This window comes from Lipophrys pholis (assembly GCF_963383615.2).
Source record: "Lipophrys pholis genome assembly, chromosome: 13".
In the NCBI taxonomy this organism is placed as follows: domain Eukaryota; kingdom Metazoa; phylum Chordata; class Actinopteri; order Blenniiformes; family Blenniidae; genus Lipophrys; species Lipophrys pholis.
Window position 1 is genome coordinate 14,824,317 of NC_137632.1, and position 16,885 is coordinate 14,841,201.

The 16,885-nt window shown below is 42.7% G+C and overlaps 1 protein-coding gene across 4 annotated transcripts in view; it reads left to right on the forward strand.

Moving 5' to 3' along the window:
- dip2a (disco-interacting protein 2 homolog A) overlaps positions 1-14,498 on the forward strand; it is an 81,304-nt gene extending 66,806 nt beyond the window's left edge. For 2 of the 4 annotated variants that reach the window (XM_080478463.1, XM_080478465.1), the window contains 23 exons: positions 411-530; positions 771-885; positions 1,348-1,487; positions 1,781-1,917; positions 2,136-2,216; positions 3,481-3,608; positions 3,740-3,854; positions 4,555-4,756; positions 4,854-4,963; positions 5,884-5,964; positions 6,283-6,400; positions 6,532-6,653; positions 6,813-6,924; positions 7,045-7,154; positions 7,350-7,480; positions 7,584-7,752; positions 8,081-8,251; positions 10,399-10,460; positions 10,708-10,765; positions 10,875-10,949; positions 12,090-12,264; positions 12,392-12,515; positions 13,069-14,498. In XM_080478463.1, the coding sequence (XP_080334589.1) occupies positions 411-530; positions 771-885; positions 1,348-1,487; positions 1,781-1,917; positions 2,136-2,216; positions 3,481-3,608; positions 3,740-3,854; positions 4,555-4,756; positions 4,854-4,963; positions 5,884-5,964; positions 6,283-6,400; positions 6,532-6,653; positions 6,813-6,924; positions 7,045-7,154; positions 7,350-7,480; positions 7,584-7,752; positions 8,081-8,251; positions 10,399-10,460; positions 10,708-10,765; positions 10,875-10,949; positions 12,090-12,264; positions 12,392-12,515; positions 13,069-13,321 (2,909 nt within the window). In that variant the 3' untranslated portion in view covers positions 13,322-14,498. The remainder of the gene's footprint in view (positions 1-410; positions 531-770; positions 886-1,347; positions 1,488-1,780; positions 1,918-2,135; positions 2,217-3,480; positions 3,609-3,739; positions 3,855-4,554; positions 4,757-4,853; positions 4,964-5,883; positions 5,965-6,282; positions 6,401-6,531; positions 6,654-6,812; positions 6,925-7,044; positions 7,155-7,349; positions 7,481-7,583; positions 7,753-8,080; positions 8,252-10,398; positions 10,461-10,707; positions 10,766-10,874; positions 10,950-12,089; positions 12,265-12,391; positions 12,516-13,068) is intronic. The other 2 variants (XM_080478464.1, XM_080478466.1) reach the window with 1 other exon arrangement.
- The last annotated feature ends 2,387 nt before the right edge of the window (positions 14,499-16,885 follow it).

The following is a 16,885-nucleotide window of genomic DNA, read 5'->3' on the forward strand; positions in this document are numbered from 1 at the left end:
CCAATTTCTGAAAAAGAACTGAAAGAGAACACTCAAAGAAAAAATACTGCACTAACTGAAAATTCACAAGAGATCATATTTAATGCAACAAACCCCCCCATGATATGATCAAATCACTGAGTTTGACCTGAGAAAGTTTGTTCCTTCCGCCAGTGGCACATTTACAAGTGACAAAACAAATAGGTTGTTTCCCTGCTTGTCTAATGGATGTGGAGAACAGGAGCCGCCTGCTGCACTGAATCAACGTCATGTACTCCATGGTTTGAACTTTGCTGAATCATCTGCTGGCAGCTGAATCAGACTGTGTTGCTATTCGCCGTCGGGTTTTGTGATCTGTGATCAGCCGGCAGGTGTCTTGATTGTGTGATTTCATTGTCGGCTTGTCTCTCTTGTTTGTCCCCCCCGTTTAGCACGAGTAGCAGTGGTGAAGTCTCGGGACATGCACTGGTCTCTGCTGGCCCAGAGAGACCAGCGAGACATCAGCCTGAGCTCGCTGCGCATGCTGATTGTTGCAGATGGAGCTAACCCATGTGAGTTCATCACTTTTGATTAAAAAAAAAACACCCTGGAGTCTTAAGATGTTATTATTGATTTGCTTTGTTTATCTTTGCTTATATTTGTGGTTTGGCTGACTGTGTGTGTGTGTGTGTGTGTGTGTGTGTGTGTGTGTGTGTGTGTGTGTGTGTGTGTGTGTGTGTGTGTGTGTGTGTGTGTGTGTGTGTGTGTGTGTGTGTGGGGGGGGGCGTGCGTGCGTGTGCGTGTTCCCTCAGGGTCCATATCTTCCTGTGATGCCTTCCTCAACGTGTTTCAAGCACGTGGACTGCGACCTGAGGTGATCTGTCCATGTGCCAGCTCCTCTGAAGCCATGACTGTCGCCATCCGCAGGTGAGAACCTGTTACTGCACCTGATCAGAACAAAAGCATCCTGCCACGGTATCACAGTGGAGTTTGTGTCACTGTGTTTGCAACATCAGCTTGATTCTGCAGGGAGGACTGGAGATTCGCTTTTTTTTATATAACACAACAGCAGGCTGTAGGATTTCAATTCATGGTGCTGGTCATGAAGCTCAGTTCTGGAGGAACGATTCAGAATGAAAGACGAATTACAAAAAATTATTTATAGTTTGTTTTTGTTTTTTTATGAAGGCACATGTTATATATGGCTGAAAAATGTACTAATGCTCATCATATTTTCTCTTTTATCTTCTGCTGCTTTACATACGTTTTTGCAACAAAGAAGTGGATGTTTGTTTACAAAAAAGTGAAGCACTTTCTGCTCATGTATTGCACTGCAAGTAGCTCCATGGGCATCACTCTGATCTGTGTGTATCTGTTTGCCTCTGACAGACCACCAGAGATGGGTGTCCCCCCTCCAGGGAAGGCGGTGCTGTCCATGGGTGGGCTGAGTCACAGTGTGATTCGGGTGGACACAGAGGAGAAACTCTCTGTCCTCACAGTGCAGGATGTGGGACAGGCCATGCCTGGAGGTTTGTTTGGTCGTGCTGGTGAACGAGTAAAACTTTGACGATGAAAATAGATTTGTAGGATGTTGCTGACATATCTATAACTATATTAAGATATTTATTCACATTATTTAAGTCAAACTGCTTGAAACAAAACGCAGATAATGATAGAAAACAACTTCAAACTAATAAGAACGTTTTCTAAATTATGAAGTCTCTTGATACAGGTTTCGAGGTTCATAATGTGAACGAGAATTTGTAAACAAAACTGTGTTATGTTGAAGCATGGTAGTAAACTGATGTGTCTATGTTACCAGCGATGGTTTGTGTGGTACGAGTGGAGGGAACGCCGTATCTGTGTCAGGCTGACGAAGTGGGAGAGATCTGCGTGAGCTCAGGGAGCACGGGTGTAGCTTACTACGGCCTTCCAGGAATGACCAAGAACATCTTTGAGGTGAGTGTTACTGCAGCGAATGTTTCCAAATTCTACTCTGAAGCAGCATCATCACCATCATTAGTCCATCTTACTGAATGAGATCTACTGTGTCTAAATGAATTATATTCTCTATTTGTACTGATGTGAGGTACATTTTTCTGAACCTGTCTCTATTTTTAGGCAATGTGTGGATGTCGTTGTTATAATGTGTGATATGATGCTGTATTTTGTTGCAGACTATCCCAGTAACATCATGTGGGATTCCCATCAGTGACAGACCTTTCACCAGAACCTCACTGCTCGGGTTTGTGGGACCAGTAAGTTGGAACTTAACATCTGCAGATTTTATTTGGATTGGACTTGGATTTCCGTCTGACAGCAAAACATGACGATTGTACTTTAAAAAGTGAAGAATATTTCTGAGACATAATTAGACACATAAATAATCAGACGTCATCTTTTCATGGTATTTAACAGGATGTGTTATATTTCCTTCTTCTTTTTTTTTTAATTTAAAATGACTATAGGTTGTTTTTTTTAATTGGATATGTGCAGCAGAAGTTTCTGCTCAGCAGTTATTTTAACGACAGGTTTCTAAGGTAATGCTGGATTTCACGTTTTAAATGAGGAGGAGCATTTGTTTTCAACAACTGTTCACACTCGAATTCTAAATTATTTGTGGCGCTAACTTTGGGGCGAGACCACCTCCATGTTTATTCCCTGTTAAATCACAGCTGGAGGGGCTGATCATTCATTTAGCCAACGTGTTTAGAGCTCACATGCAAATGAGCAATTAACTCTTGACCTTATCAGACTGATCATCTGCCGACAAACTAGCAGAGCTGAAACCAGAGTTTAAATTAAGAGGATATTCATCGTTGGAGAGCGTCACTTTCCATGTAGCGTTGATTAAAGGCCTTGTAGCATCGAATTATACATCATGTCTTCATTTTATTATGTAACGACACCCACAGCTGCATTTTGTAAAGAAAAAGGGTTGCATGTTGCAGTAGTTATTATACAATTCAAGAGTTTCTTTCTTTAGTGTAAATAAAGTCTCTGAATGTCTCTAAAATCCAGACAAATCAACATCCATTATAGTGATTTTCATTTCATGCTTTGTAGCGTCAATGATACTGCCTCAACTCACTTCAAAATGATTTTTAGTATGCAAGTAACTTCAGTTGGTCAACACTTCATCGGGCGATGCCGATACACCGTCAGGATTATGCATATTCTCTACAGTGAAGGCCGCACAACAAAATACAAATGCTCTAAACAACTTTGTATTGTATGTTGCAATAGCATGTTCCGCATTGTAGTGATCAAGAACACAGCAATGAATATCTAGACGATCTATTGTGTTGTTATAACAACAACAATAAGGGAAAGAAATATACAAAATGTTATTACTTGATGGAGTAAAAATGATGAGTTTTGTTTTAATGCAGTGTTATCACATCATGTCTCAGGCCTTAACTGCATGTTGTGATTATGAGCACATCTTTTAGTTTGGGTACCGGTACTCTTAAATGGTCTGTCCATCTAACGGTGTGCTTGTGTGTGTGTGTTTCCTTGCAGGACAGCCTTGTGTTTATTGTTGGGAAGATGGAAGGGTTGATGGTGGTCAGCGGACGGAGACATAATGCTGACGATGTTGTCGCTACAGCGCTGGCTGTGGAGCCCATGAAATTTGTGTACAGGGGAAGGTGAGAAAAGCACTTGTGATCTCACGTCAGCAGCGTGATTTCTATTGTTCACGGACTCTACTGACAGACAGCCCCGAAACTGACCAGGGGGTTTCGGCTGTAACGCTGTTTTTCTGTGCTGTGTTCTCCAGGATAGCAGTGTTTTCAGTGTCTGTGCTCCACGATGAAAGGATTGTCGTGGTGGCGGAGCAGAGGCCAGATGCCTCGGAGGAGGACAGCTTCCAGTGGATGAGCCGCGTCCTTCAGGTAGCGACTGCTGCCTGACATCGAGTGGAAGTTTTTCTTAATTCACAGATTTATCAACCTCTAAGCTATGATGGTATTGCTGCCATCTTATGTCTTGAAGTTGAGCTAAAACAAAAAAAGCTGACTTGATCTATACTAAATATACAATCAATACTAAAGTATTTGTACGTTAAACTATCTGTGTCTTACTTAAGGATTAATCTTTCTGATGACATTTTACTTGAACTCACTCCATTTGACCAAAGCTGTCTGTCCTTCCTCCTCTTTTCACTCTTAAAACAGTCTCATTGCTTCTTTTACTCTCAATACAAGATCCAAGTGTGAGTCAAAATAAAGGTTTGGAATGGAATGGGTTCTAGAATTACATGGTAATAAATAAACTCACTTCATTGCCTGACATTTTTATGGAATGTACTTTGTATAAAACTGACTAAAACCACTCCGTTTATAGCCCAAATGTTCAGTAAATGGGATAATTTTATCTTGTTGTGTATGTTTTCACAAATTGTACATGAACAACACTCATCTTAATTTTGTGTTTGTTTGTGACTTATAATAAAACTTGCCTTATAAAGGCTTAGCGAACGGATCTTGGTAGTTGTGGAGAATGTAAACCAATTGATTTGAGTGTAAAGAGAATCTTTCTTATCGTCTCCTCTGTTGTGCCTTATGTCGCCTCTGGCCCTCTGTGTGTTTCCAGGCTATAGACAGCATTCACCAGGTTGGGGTCTACTGCCTGGCTCTGGTTCCTGCCAACACACTTCCCAAGGCTCCCCTGGGTGGCATTCATATATCTGAGACGAAACAGCGTTTCCTGGAGGGCGCTCTGCACCCCTGCAACGTCCTCATGTGCCCTCACACGTGTGTCACCAACCTGCCCAAGCCAAGACAAAAACAGCCAGGTAGAGCACCAAATCTCTTCGCTGCTTGATTTTTAGTTTTCGTCGCTACATTGATATGAATTCATGATGATGTTGTTGGTCTGGGTTTGCCGCACAGAGGTCGGTCCTGCTTCTATGATAGTGGGAAACCTGGTGGCAGGGAAGAGGATAGCACAAGCCTGTGGGAGAGACGTGGGACAACTAGAGGACAATGACCAGGCACGTAAGGTAGATAGTCATCCTCATTTCACCCTCGCCGCACCTCCACACAAAGTCTGCCAACACAGGTAAGGATCCAGGCCTGAAGAAGAGAGTCCTCTGAAGCAGGGAGAAGACTTTCATTCTCATTTCTCTCTCATCGTCCATCAAACCTCTCACGCTTATCAAGTTTAGCTTCAATACTTGAATACTTTAGCAAAGTGTAAAAATGGCCCCAAAGATTCTGACTTTATTATATTAAATACAATTCTTTCTTTAAGTATCCACAGAATACTGCACTGTTTATTTAAGAGTAGTAAACATAATGCAATGGAGAGAGCTGAGACATGAACTCTGAGATTAGTGATGCAGTGGTCAAAGCTCGCTAACTGGCCTTTACATCAAAGAAGGAATGTGAAAACATACATGCAGACAGATTTTTGGCGGTCAGTCTCCAAACACGCAGAGTTGTTCAGCAGATTTTCCAAATAAAGCACAAAGTCACGACAGTTGTTGTTCTTTGTTTCAAGCTAAATTCAAAGAGGACAAAATACAAGCTGCAAATGAAAGATATAGTTCTGTATTTTGAGCCACTGGCCATTATTAGAAATAGCATAGCATTAAAGTTGTGCTTCTTTTTCTTTAAAAGTTTCACCTTGTTCAGGCTTTATGCAATAATCCATTTTAAATGGAGATTTTTTTTTAATTCTGCATTCACAGTATATCCCTTTGTCCTAATACAAGGAGTTATCATAATTAAAGCAGTCATCTCACCGGGCAGCCTATTAAATACCATATCAGCCTCTGAACTACATGTTTCACTACTTATACCCATTCCACATTCATGCATTATACTTCATTCCTGTTATAAATCCTCATTATCTCAGGTTCTGTTGTTGTAGTTTTTGGTTAAACATGTTTGTTTGTTTTTTCCTGTTTCTTCTCTCTAGTTTCTCTACATACAGGATGTGCTGCAGTGGCGAGCTCAGGCAACACCAGACCATCCTCTCTTCCTCGTCCTCAATGCTAAGGTGTGGTGTTTACTGTGAAACTGTGAGAATAGAATATTAACAAACACAGCTCGAGTTCACACCGGAAAGATCATGGTGGGAAATAATTTCACTGTAATCAGCTTTCAATTAAATAGTAACTTAGACAGAAAAGTTTATTTTAACACCGTCGTCACTGTTTTCGTTGTTCTTTTTTAACTCATTGTGTTGCTCTTTACGACAGCGCTAGAGTCACTGCAAAGACGGTTGTCTCTCCTCTAATATGACAAGTTGCTTGAAAGTTAACATGAATTAAATGCAGAGATTGATACGTCTTTCTTTTACAATTACAATCTTCAGGGCACAGTGGCCAGCACAGCTTCCTGTCTGCAGCTGCACAAGCGGGCTGAGCGGGTCGCAGCTGCGCTGATGGGACGCTTAAACACGGGAGATCATGTCGCTCTCGTCTACCCTCCAGGTAAAATGGTCTTTTCTCTTTTCAGCTCAGCAGTTTGATCAGGACCCCATTTTCACTCTTTTTGTCTTCAGTTTCATGTCGCTCTATGTTTCATCATCCCAGGAGAGTGAAATGTGAACGTTTGTGTGCAGGAATTGACCTGATTGCCACTTTCTACGGCTGCCTGTACGCTGGCTGTGTCCCCGTCACCGTCAGACCGCCACACCCACAGAATCTGGCCACCACTCTGCCCACCGTCAAGATGATCGTTGAGGTAAGGCAGTGTGTGTGTTTTGCCACTGAAGTTCCCCTCAACATTAAAATACATGAACTGCTGCATGAAGATGTCCGATCTGCTCCGTCGGGAGTGCATTTTAATTTACAGTTGCGTGAACGTTTAATTAGTAACACTCAATTCTACTGTGTGTTAAAGGTCAGCAAGTCGGTGTGTATCCTGACGACCCAAGCAATAATGAAACTGCTGAGATCCAAAGAGGCTGCTGCTGCTGTGGACGTTAAGAGCTGGCCCACAGTGCTGGACACAGGTAACTCCTCCACACGCCAGCATCCTCTGGGTAATGTCCCAGTCTGAAAGCCTGTAGGGGAACTTTTATAAGGACGAAGCCACTGATCATTGGATATATTTTGCTCTTTTTGTCTTGCAGATGACCTCCCCAGAAAGAAGAGCCCCCAGATGTACAAGCCTCCGACCCCAGAGATGTTGGCTTACCTGGACTTCAGCGTGTCCACGACAGGCATCCTGGCAGGGGTCAAAGTAGGTGGAATCCCAAATAATAATGAGCGAGCCTGTAGTCTGCTGATAAAAACTGCCCAAACAGTTTAATCATCATGAAAACAAAAACATCTCTGCTGAGTCCAGGATGTTCGAGGACTTGTAAAGACATTGCATTTTACTCCACGAACCGGTTTCTATCCAGTATTTGTCTCTGTGTCGTTTCCTTTTTCCTAGATGTCTCATGCTGCCACCAGTGCCTTGTGTCGCTCCATTAAACTGCAGTGTGAGCTCTACCCGTCGCGGCAGATCGCCATCTGTCTGGACCCCTACTGCGGGCTGGGCTTTGCTCTCTGGTGTCTGTGCAGGTAAACTGGTTGCTCGGAATAATGACTTCACCGTCTCGAAAACCCTTTTTTTTTTTTTTTTTTTGTATTTCGACTCAACGCCGCTGTCTGTGTGTTTTCTCAGTGTGTACGCCGGCCACCAGTCCATCCTGGTCCCCCCCTTGGAGTTGGAGAGCAATGCATCTCTCTGGCTGGCTGCAGTCAGTCAGTACAAAGTGCGCGTCACCTTCTGCTCGTATTCAGTCATGGAGATGTGCACCAAGGGCCTGGGGTCGCAGACCGAGGCGTTGCGGGTGAGTTTGTTTGTTCAGCTGCAGCACGGGGGGGTCACGTGAGGCAAACCACAGTCTTGCACAAAATTTAAGAGGTTTTGCTCAATCACTGCTTTTCCCTGCTGTGCTGTTCACCAGAGCCCCGTAATTATTGAGACAATTCAGGTAATCAGTGGTAATACACTTCAGGGCTCTGTGTCCGTGTGCTCGGTTTTATTCACACTTCATGAGGATCATGATCATAATGATCAGTCTGAACTGTGACAGCATACATTTTCTCTTCAAAGACATGCAGCCTTAAATTCCTGCCACTGTGTTTGTTAAAATCTCTTTTCTTTTCTGTACCCAGCTTCGAAATGTGAACCTGTCCTGTGTGCGCACGTGCATGGTGGTGGCAGAGGAAAGGCCCCGCATTGCCCTCACTCAGTCCTTCTCAAAGATCTTCAAAGACCTGGGACTTTCACCGCGAGCTGTCAGCACCACCTTCGGCTGCAGGGTGAATGTAGCCATATGTTTGCAGGTAAGTCGCCGCTCGGGTGCAGTTGGAAAATGGATTTTGCGTCAGCGTTTTCTGGACTTGAGCAGAAAACACGTGCTTTAATTCCCCGAGAAAGAGAAAGCAAGCACATGGAGAAGATGGGACGGCTGTCGGTGGCGTGAATAGAAGATTATCATTTCAGTTATGTACAGAGTAAAGAAACTGACTTAGTATATTGTTCATTTATATAATGTTTTATTGCCACTTGACGAGGAGTGAGTGCAAAGAGTCATTTTACTCTGAACTTTCATAATTTGTCTTTCCTTGTAACTTTTTTTTTTTTTCGTTGATTCCCTGGTGTGTTTATCTTTTAATGTAGTTTTGTATATCTGTGTCCACGTTTATGAAAACATACATATTGTATATCTATATACATATATATCTGTTTTTATCTGTCCTGCCCTGTCCTGTCAGCCCAACAGGTTAGGGAAACTGGCTGAGCAGGTACTGTGGGATAAGAGTGGCTGTTTGCTCTGCTGCTAGGTGTGTGTGTGTGTGTGTGTGTGTGTGTGTGCGCGTATGTGTGCGTGCGTGTGTGTATCATGCATGAAGATTGAACATGCTTAACCGCAGTTCACTGTCTGTTTGTGTCCTTGCTTTTTTTTTTTTTTTTTCCTATGACAAGCTTTTGCTTCTCTACTCCTGCTCTTTAGCTGAGATGTTCTTGTATCGGCTGGCTCTCGATCATCGCTTGTTGACAGATTTTACTGTATGTGACGCAATATTACATTATAACAGGGGTCTGCAACATGTGGGTTTCTTGCCTTTCTGCGGTGCCTCCGCGCAGCTTTCACAAAATAATACCTAAAGAAAGTTGTTATTTAATCTTTTGAGGGGTCGTCGTCTTGCAGTTTGAGGTGACAAATGTAGGTCACATTGTATTATGTCATCGGCACGGCGCGGTTCCACTCCTAACCCTTGGTAAGTTCACCAAGGCTAAATTGAAAATACAGGAGTCATTCGCTCTGGTATTGTCTTTTGCTGAATCAACTCTACATCTTATCTGTCGTTCAATACATTTCTTTAATCAACGTAGAGTTCAGCTTTTTATTTATACAGAAAAACAGCGTAAAAGGTTATGAGCTCTGTTATTATTATTTTCAAAAAAGGCTCTTTTGATTGGTGAGGTTGCTGACCCCTGCAATATGATACCATGAGCTGACAGCATGAACACAGTGATTCACACAGTTTCTCTTGTGAAGAGTGTCTATCAAACTGTTGTTGTTTACTCATACATTTGATTTAAAGTCGACATGCTATCCATCGGTTTCATTGATTCAGCTGGATTCTCTTCGGACCCAATCTGAGTAATGGGGAGGGTTATGGGCCTTCACGTTATTAAGCTTTACTGTTTGTAGTCTACAAAACAAACACCCTGACCCACTGGAATGAAATGCATAGTCTCACGGCCACACTTCTCCATCACACCAATAGCCACTCGGTAAGATGTGACCGCTGGAGATGTTTCAGGTTTCATGTTATGTTTTTGGAGGTCAGACTTTCAGGATTTAGTTTTGTTGATACTTTTCAGAAGCACCGCTTCACTCAAAAGCTCTGCTCGGCTTGACGTACTGGCGTCCCCTGACTCATTAAATCAAATTGCTCTTCTCTGCGTTTGGCTACGACCGCGCAGACCCCATTACAGCTCCAGTTGCTCGGCGGTGGAGGAATGATGGGAAACATTATTTGTTGTGATCCGTCCTGCAGTAATGGTGACAAATCCCAGTGCGAAGTGAATCAATATCAAACAAACATAATCAGCAGATGAGAAATAGTGCCATTAGAATTCAGCTCCGATGTAGCGTTATCAACACTTCATCCAAAATATACGCGGCCCAGTTTTTGACACTCGCATTTATTTCACTGGTATTGCAGCTTTCCGACACCGGTGAACAGGTGATGGAGATACTCGCTGTTTACACGGTTGAGTTGTGCCAAAGTCCTAACTATCGTGGCCTGGCTGGTTGGCTTCTGGCTGCCCCCTGCTTTGTCAGCAGTCGTTTAATAATCAGCTTCCACCTTCCCTCCACTCAGGCAACATATTGTACACCCTCAATGCCAGGACTGCAGCAAGGAGGCGACTGCTTCATGTCCAACTTGTGACGGTTTTTTGTTGTATTTTTTCCCAGGGCACGTCTGGACCTGATCCCACCACTGTTTATGTGGACATGAGAGCACTGCGACACGACAGGTATGCGCTGGCTCCGCAAGAGTCCTCTCAGCAGAGTGGAGTTGATCTGCTGTTTGCTCTAATTACTCGTATTTCCCCTTCTCACTTTCACAATAATGTCAAAATACGAGCCAATTGAGGTTAATTGGTGATTTTCAAATTGCCTGTTTGCGTGCCGTCTCTTCAACTATATTCAGCTGTGATCATTCGGGCACGCCAAGCCCTCGAGTTGGATGAAGCGCTCATTTTACCTTCGTTCACTCCTCAGGGTTCGCTTAGTCGAGAGAGGCTCGCCACACAGCTTGCCGCTGATGGAGTCTGGAAAGGTACGTCATCATTTATGTACTGAACACCGCAGATAATCCGCACTCCTGGGGAAAAAAGGTGGCTCCTCTAGCAAAATATGAATTATTAATTAGAGGTCTTTTGTTGTAGATCCTTCCCGGGGTGAAAGTAATCATTGCAAACACGGAGACTAAAGGACCTTTGGGAGACTCCCATCTTGGAGAGGTACGTTGCAGCTTGCGGATGTAGCTCAGCTGTTTTGAAACCAAAGGTTCTTTCACAGGCAGTGAGTACCGTGAAGGGCTTTTTGGGACAACATTTCCAATATTGAGAGTTTCAGGATGTGTTGTTTGGGCTTATCTTTAGAAGTGACTTAATGCAGAAGTGTCAAGAACAGAGAAAAGGAAAAAAGAAGAAGAGAAAAAAAAGACGAGAATTGACTTAATGCATGTCATCAGGTGCTTTATTATCATCATCATCATCATCAACATTCTGCAGCCCGGTCTGTTCTTCATCTTTGAACTTAAGTAATCAGATTACTGGCACCTTCTTCTTCTTTCTTAATGGCCTCGACAATGACTGTAGTTTAAAGAAACCAGTGATGTGCAGAGAAATGCCTGCACCGCCAGGTCATAGCCGAAACTCCACTGAAAATATTTGACTTCTTTGTAGGACATGAATTCTGTCAAATTTTAACAAGTTTATGTAATTCTGTTTTTGAAAGAAGATTGTCTGACTTGTTTGTGTGTTTCTATACTGTGAAATTCACTGTGTTGTTTAATGAAGTGCATTGGGGAGCGTCAATCTCTCCCTCAATCTTTTCAACATTCACGCTGGTTCTTTTATTTTTTTTATCAAACCTTGTGTTTCTGTGTACTCAAACCACTAAAGTCTAAAGAATAAACTTGTTTTTAGGTTGAGGCTGTAAACATTTTTCCATCCTCCCATCCATTCCAGGCACCTAAACTCACCACAACAAGGCGCAGCAACTCTCTAGTTCTTATAGAGACAGTAAGCCACAACATGAAGAATAACAGAGGATTCCCATCAAATAAAAGAAAGATGACAAAATAACATATTTTTCCAAAACAATTACCTTTTTTTTTTTTTCTTTTTTTTTTTTTTAAAGTTTCATCATATTTTGACAATAATGGATTGTTTTTCTTCGGATGTTTGGATATTTGGCTGCTCTAAACTTTGAGATTGTATCATCAAAAAAAAAGAATTGCGTATTCAATTTATGTGGTTGAATCAAATGGATCAAATCAGTGCAGTGAAGAACTATTTGTTTCACCGTGTCGGTCTGAACAGAGACACCATCCAGATCTGTGTGTAAACAAACAAAAAAAAAACTTATCATTTTAGGTGTGGGTGAGCAGTCCCCACAATGCCACCGGCTACTACACTGTTTATGGAGAGGAGGCGCTGCACGCCGACCACTTCAACACCAAGCTCAGCTTCGGGGACACTCAGACGGTCTGGGCGAGGACCGGATACCTGGGCTTCCTGCGGCGCACCGAGCTGACCGACGCCAGTGGGGGTGAGTGAGAATGACCTGCTGTCCTGTTGCAACCTCGGTGCTTAATGTCTGTCTTTACGTCATCTAATACAACCTGACAAATCTGTGTGTGTGTGTGTGTGTGTGTGTGTGTGTGTGCGTGTCCTAGAGCGCCATGATGCCCTCTATGTGGTGGGCTCCCTTGATGAGACTCTGGAGCTGAGGGGAATGAGGTATCACCCCATTGACATTGAGACTTCAGTTATCCGGTCACACAAGAGCATCGCTGAATGGTAAGAGACCTGCAGCAGCTTTAATGACATAAATAAAAAACGGATCACTCAAGACCGCCCTGCACGCAAATACAAGCCATTTATTGTTTCTTAATGTTAATGCTGGTCAAGGTACCGGCTTCAATGAGTAACGGCGACAACATTTATTGCATGTAACGCTGTTAGATTGTTTTATAAGACCCAACTAGGGGGGCGGGTGGGCTTTTATCACTGGACTCATCTAAATGCAACAGTCACTGTAGATCCCAGGGCCGTCCCGCCTTAAAAGCAGAACACGTCCTGTAAAAGTTTGACTTTTCCTGTAGTTCATAACGTGACAAAACTCAGCTTATTGCAGGCTGTTTATGCTTCTGAACTACAAGGAAGTCTTTGTTTTAGTTTTGGTGTCATAATCCACACACACACACACACACACCCACACACACACACACACACACACACACACACACACACACACACGGCACATTTGCTTCTGAAAATGATTCTTTTTTTTAATGAAATACTAAAACTGATACTGTGTAAAAGGAAGACTTGTTGTCACCTTGTCCTCCAGCGCGGTGTTCACCTGGACCAACCTCCTGGTGGTGGTGGTGGAGCTGGAGGGGTCGGAGCAGGAGGCCTTGGACCTGGTGGCTCTGGTCACCAACGTGGTGCTGGAGGAGCACTACCTCATCGTAGGGGTGGTGGTGGTGGTGGATCCCGGCGTCATCCCCATCAACTCCCGGGGCGAGAAGCAACGCATGCACCTCAGAGACGGGTTCCTGGCCGACCAGCTGGACCCCATTTACGTGGCCTACAATATGTGAGGGTCCACCTGCAGCAGGGCCAACCCCATCTCCACCGCCCCATGTGGCTGATCACACCGCAGGAGACGGCCGGCGGGAAAATATACGGGGCTTTTTATGACCGCAGGCACTTCAGTGGAAGCCTCTTTATTGTCTCAGCGTCAATGGAATCAAAGAAACCTGAAAATATTCACAGACAGAAGGAGAGAACTTCCCAGAAAAACACCTCACCTGTTTTCCCCGTGGTTTCTCTCCTCCACGCGTCATGCTTTCCAGGGCATTCTGGTCTTGCTGAAGTGAGTTTTTTGTACGTGTGACAAAAAGTCTGCCTCCCTGAACGCAGGACCCCTCACAGGCGAACAGCAGGTTGTAGTGCGACGCTACGGTGTGCCATTAACGTAATTTATTTTGTCAATCTCAGAAAGGATGAATGTTAGCTGCGTAGGCTTGTGCCATAGAACCTGTTCGCAGAGCCTCCTGTACCATTACAGCGTCTTCACGTTTCACCACGTCTTCAGAAAGCGGTTTGTACGACGGCATCAGGAAGTTCACATCTTTCTTTCTTTTTAAAAATCAAATCCACGAATGAAGCACAGAGCAGTTTGTAGTCTTAGCAGACTGTGGCGGTGACTTCATCTTATCCTTTCTTACATTTTAAATGTGTAATGTTTTTTTTCCCCCTCTTTGAACAAAATGCAATTTGAGTGACGTTCCGGTGAATGACTTGTGTACAATAAGTGCCAATCAGTCATCAGTCCAGACATGGCAGAGAACAGAATGGTTGCTCACCGCTAGCAGCATGCTATTAAATGAAGCCTTAAGTGTTTTTCAGACGCCCGCTGTCCCTATCCCAGCTCGAGTTTAACTTAATTTTCTGAAGTTTATCGGCAGTTGGATCGGGGAGCGAATAAACGGACGGACGTTAAGGAAAAGTAAATCCAGCCATTAACGCACCCAAAGTTTCTCATGTCGGCGGCGAAGATAAACATACTTGATCCTCACGTGAGCCGCTACAAACACACACTCCGCGGACATTTTTCGTGTCTGTCTTTGTTTCTCTGCGGTGTTGAATGTGTGTTTTATAAAATAAGACTGGAAGACGTGTGGGTTTTCATGCCGAGCCTCGAGTGCCATAAGACTGAATGGGGGGGGGGGGGGAGGAGGAGGAGGAGGAGGAGGAGGAGAAGAAGGAGAAGAAGAAGAAGAAGGAGAAGAAGAATGCGGAGAATGCCTGTACCACGCGAGGCACGTGTCTAATATGCTTGTGACACCTTTAACCTCCCATCCCGTCGAGTTTGTAAGGACATGTTGCTTCTTTTCTTCTTTTTCTTTTTTATGTGCACATCTCTTCATGATCAGGCTCCGGCCTGCTGTAAGTATGTACAGGTTTTATGTAAATTATTAACAGACGGAGGAGACGACAAGGAGCGTAACACAAAGACTAAATCTGGTATATATGTGGACTTTTCCCTCACAAACAAAAGTAACTTGCCCTGGACGCTCATGTGCAAACCCTGGTAAGAGACATGAAAAGCCTTGGGGACATTTTTATAGTACGAGCAAACGGTGGGAAGTGGACACTTCAGCACAAAGCGGCGACGTCACACCCTCCAGAGCAAACCTTCGCCCGCCGCTAATGTATGGAAAGATACATTTGTCTGATATATGGTTAGTTGTCATTATTTTCATAACTTGATTTCATAATAAATAAATAAAAGAAAATGTGCTTTTAACTTCAAACGTTTGTCTTTTCTTGGAAACCGAACAACCAAGTGTGCCGGAAAAATAAAAATGATTCTAATTAATGTTGGCATGTTTCTGTTAGTGCCACAGACGGAGGTTTGACGAGCACAATCATCGTCACGTTATAATATGTTAACTGTTGAGATCCAGAAGAATAAAAAGCTCAGTCTGGTTAGAGACTTTTATTTGAAATACCTTCAACTTCCTTACATATATATAGGATACAACTATTATCACACTGACGGTTTCTGATGCTTGTATTTATCATTTAGATTCAGGTCCATTAAGCCTGCAATAAATTTGGTAATAGATATGTGTGTGTCAATACAGTGAGTCATCATTTTACCCTTTGAGGACATTATGTGATGAGAGGATCTGCTAATAAAAAGGCATCAAGGCCGACAGAATTATTTATTATTTATCAGCAATTTAGTTCTTTCAGCCTTGTCAATGTGTATGAAATACAAAATGGAAGTATCTATTGAATCATCAATGCAAACAAAAGTGGGGAAAACAAATGCGTAAATGCAGCAGCGTCTGAGGAAACAAACAAGCAGACATCACTGGCTGCTCACTGGCCTCCATGTATATTTGTTACCTAAAAAGGAAATTGTCCATAACAAAGTCAAGGGCTCCCTGTGTATGAAAAATACATATGGTACATATACATATACTTGCCAGGATTTTAGGCTTCCACGATGATCTTAATGCGTATGAGAAATATTTGGTTGGAATCTTATTTGACAAATCTCATTGTTGCTGTGAGTTGTCACATCTCTGATTCTTGACAAAAAACATATTGATATTTACCACGAGTGATGGATGGTGTTTAATTCAGAGCTGTTAAGGTGCATGTAAAATGCAAGTCTGATATATGGAGACGTCCCCCACCTGATTCATTATAGTTCGACTTAAACTGGAGGATCCGTGTTTGCAGTCCGAGATACGAGTGACCATTAATTAAGTGTAGAATGTGACAAAGAGATTTTAGCCAAAGTGCTTAATAAGAGCGTCCCGCACCATGGTATTTGTGGGAGAAAAGAAAACAGAGATTGTAGCATGATGTTTTATTTAATTTCAACATTTTCAACATTGCATGCTGCTAGGGTGATTCGTCGAACAACAAATACAGTCGTTGTTAAAGAAAAAAGATTCACAGTTTACTCTTCAGACAAATGGGTCTAGTAACTGTGTGAAAATCAATAAAAAATAAAAAAAAACACAACCTCGATTATAATAGCGCTTCAGGAGTTATAAATGCTTACAATATCACAAAACAAAAAACAACTTTAGCATTTTCCCATGTAACTTCAGTGAGTGCTCAAACTGTTTTTATCATCACAAGAAACTGATTATGGTCCCGTGTTGGAAGTTATAAATGTGTAACTTTATCAAACTTTCAAGATTCGATGACATTTTCCAACAACATCAGAGAATACTTCCTTCTCACTTAGTTGTCACACAGCATCCAAAGGAAATCTTGATGTTAGCATATTTGTTAGATATAAGACAAGCATTGGTCATGTTTATTGATATTATGCTGTCGGATATGATAATATCTGATAATATCAGTGAGTTAAAGAGATTAAACCAAAGCAAAAGCCATGAAGCGGTTACAGTAAGTAGTCATAAAGCTCTGCAACAATATGAAAAAGGAGAGCAAAGGCTCAGAATTTTAACTCCCAAGAGTACAATCTATCGAAACGTAAGACTTAGTTTTACAAAGTCTCGAAGAAAGAATGCTGTGTGTGAGCCTGCGGAGCTCCACCAAGGGCAGACGTTCAATGTCGATCCAAATAATAATGTACAAAATAAGTGGTTCACAACATATATAACTGTTTG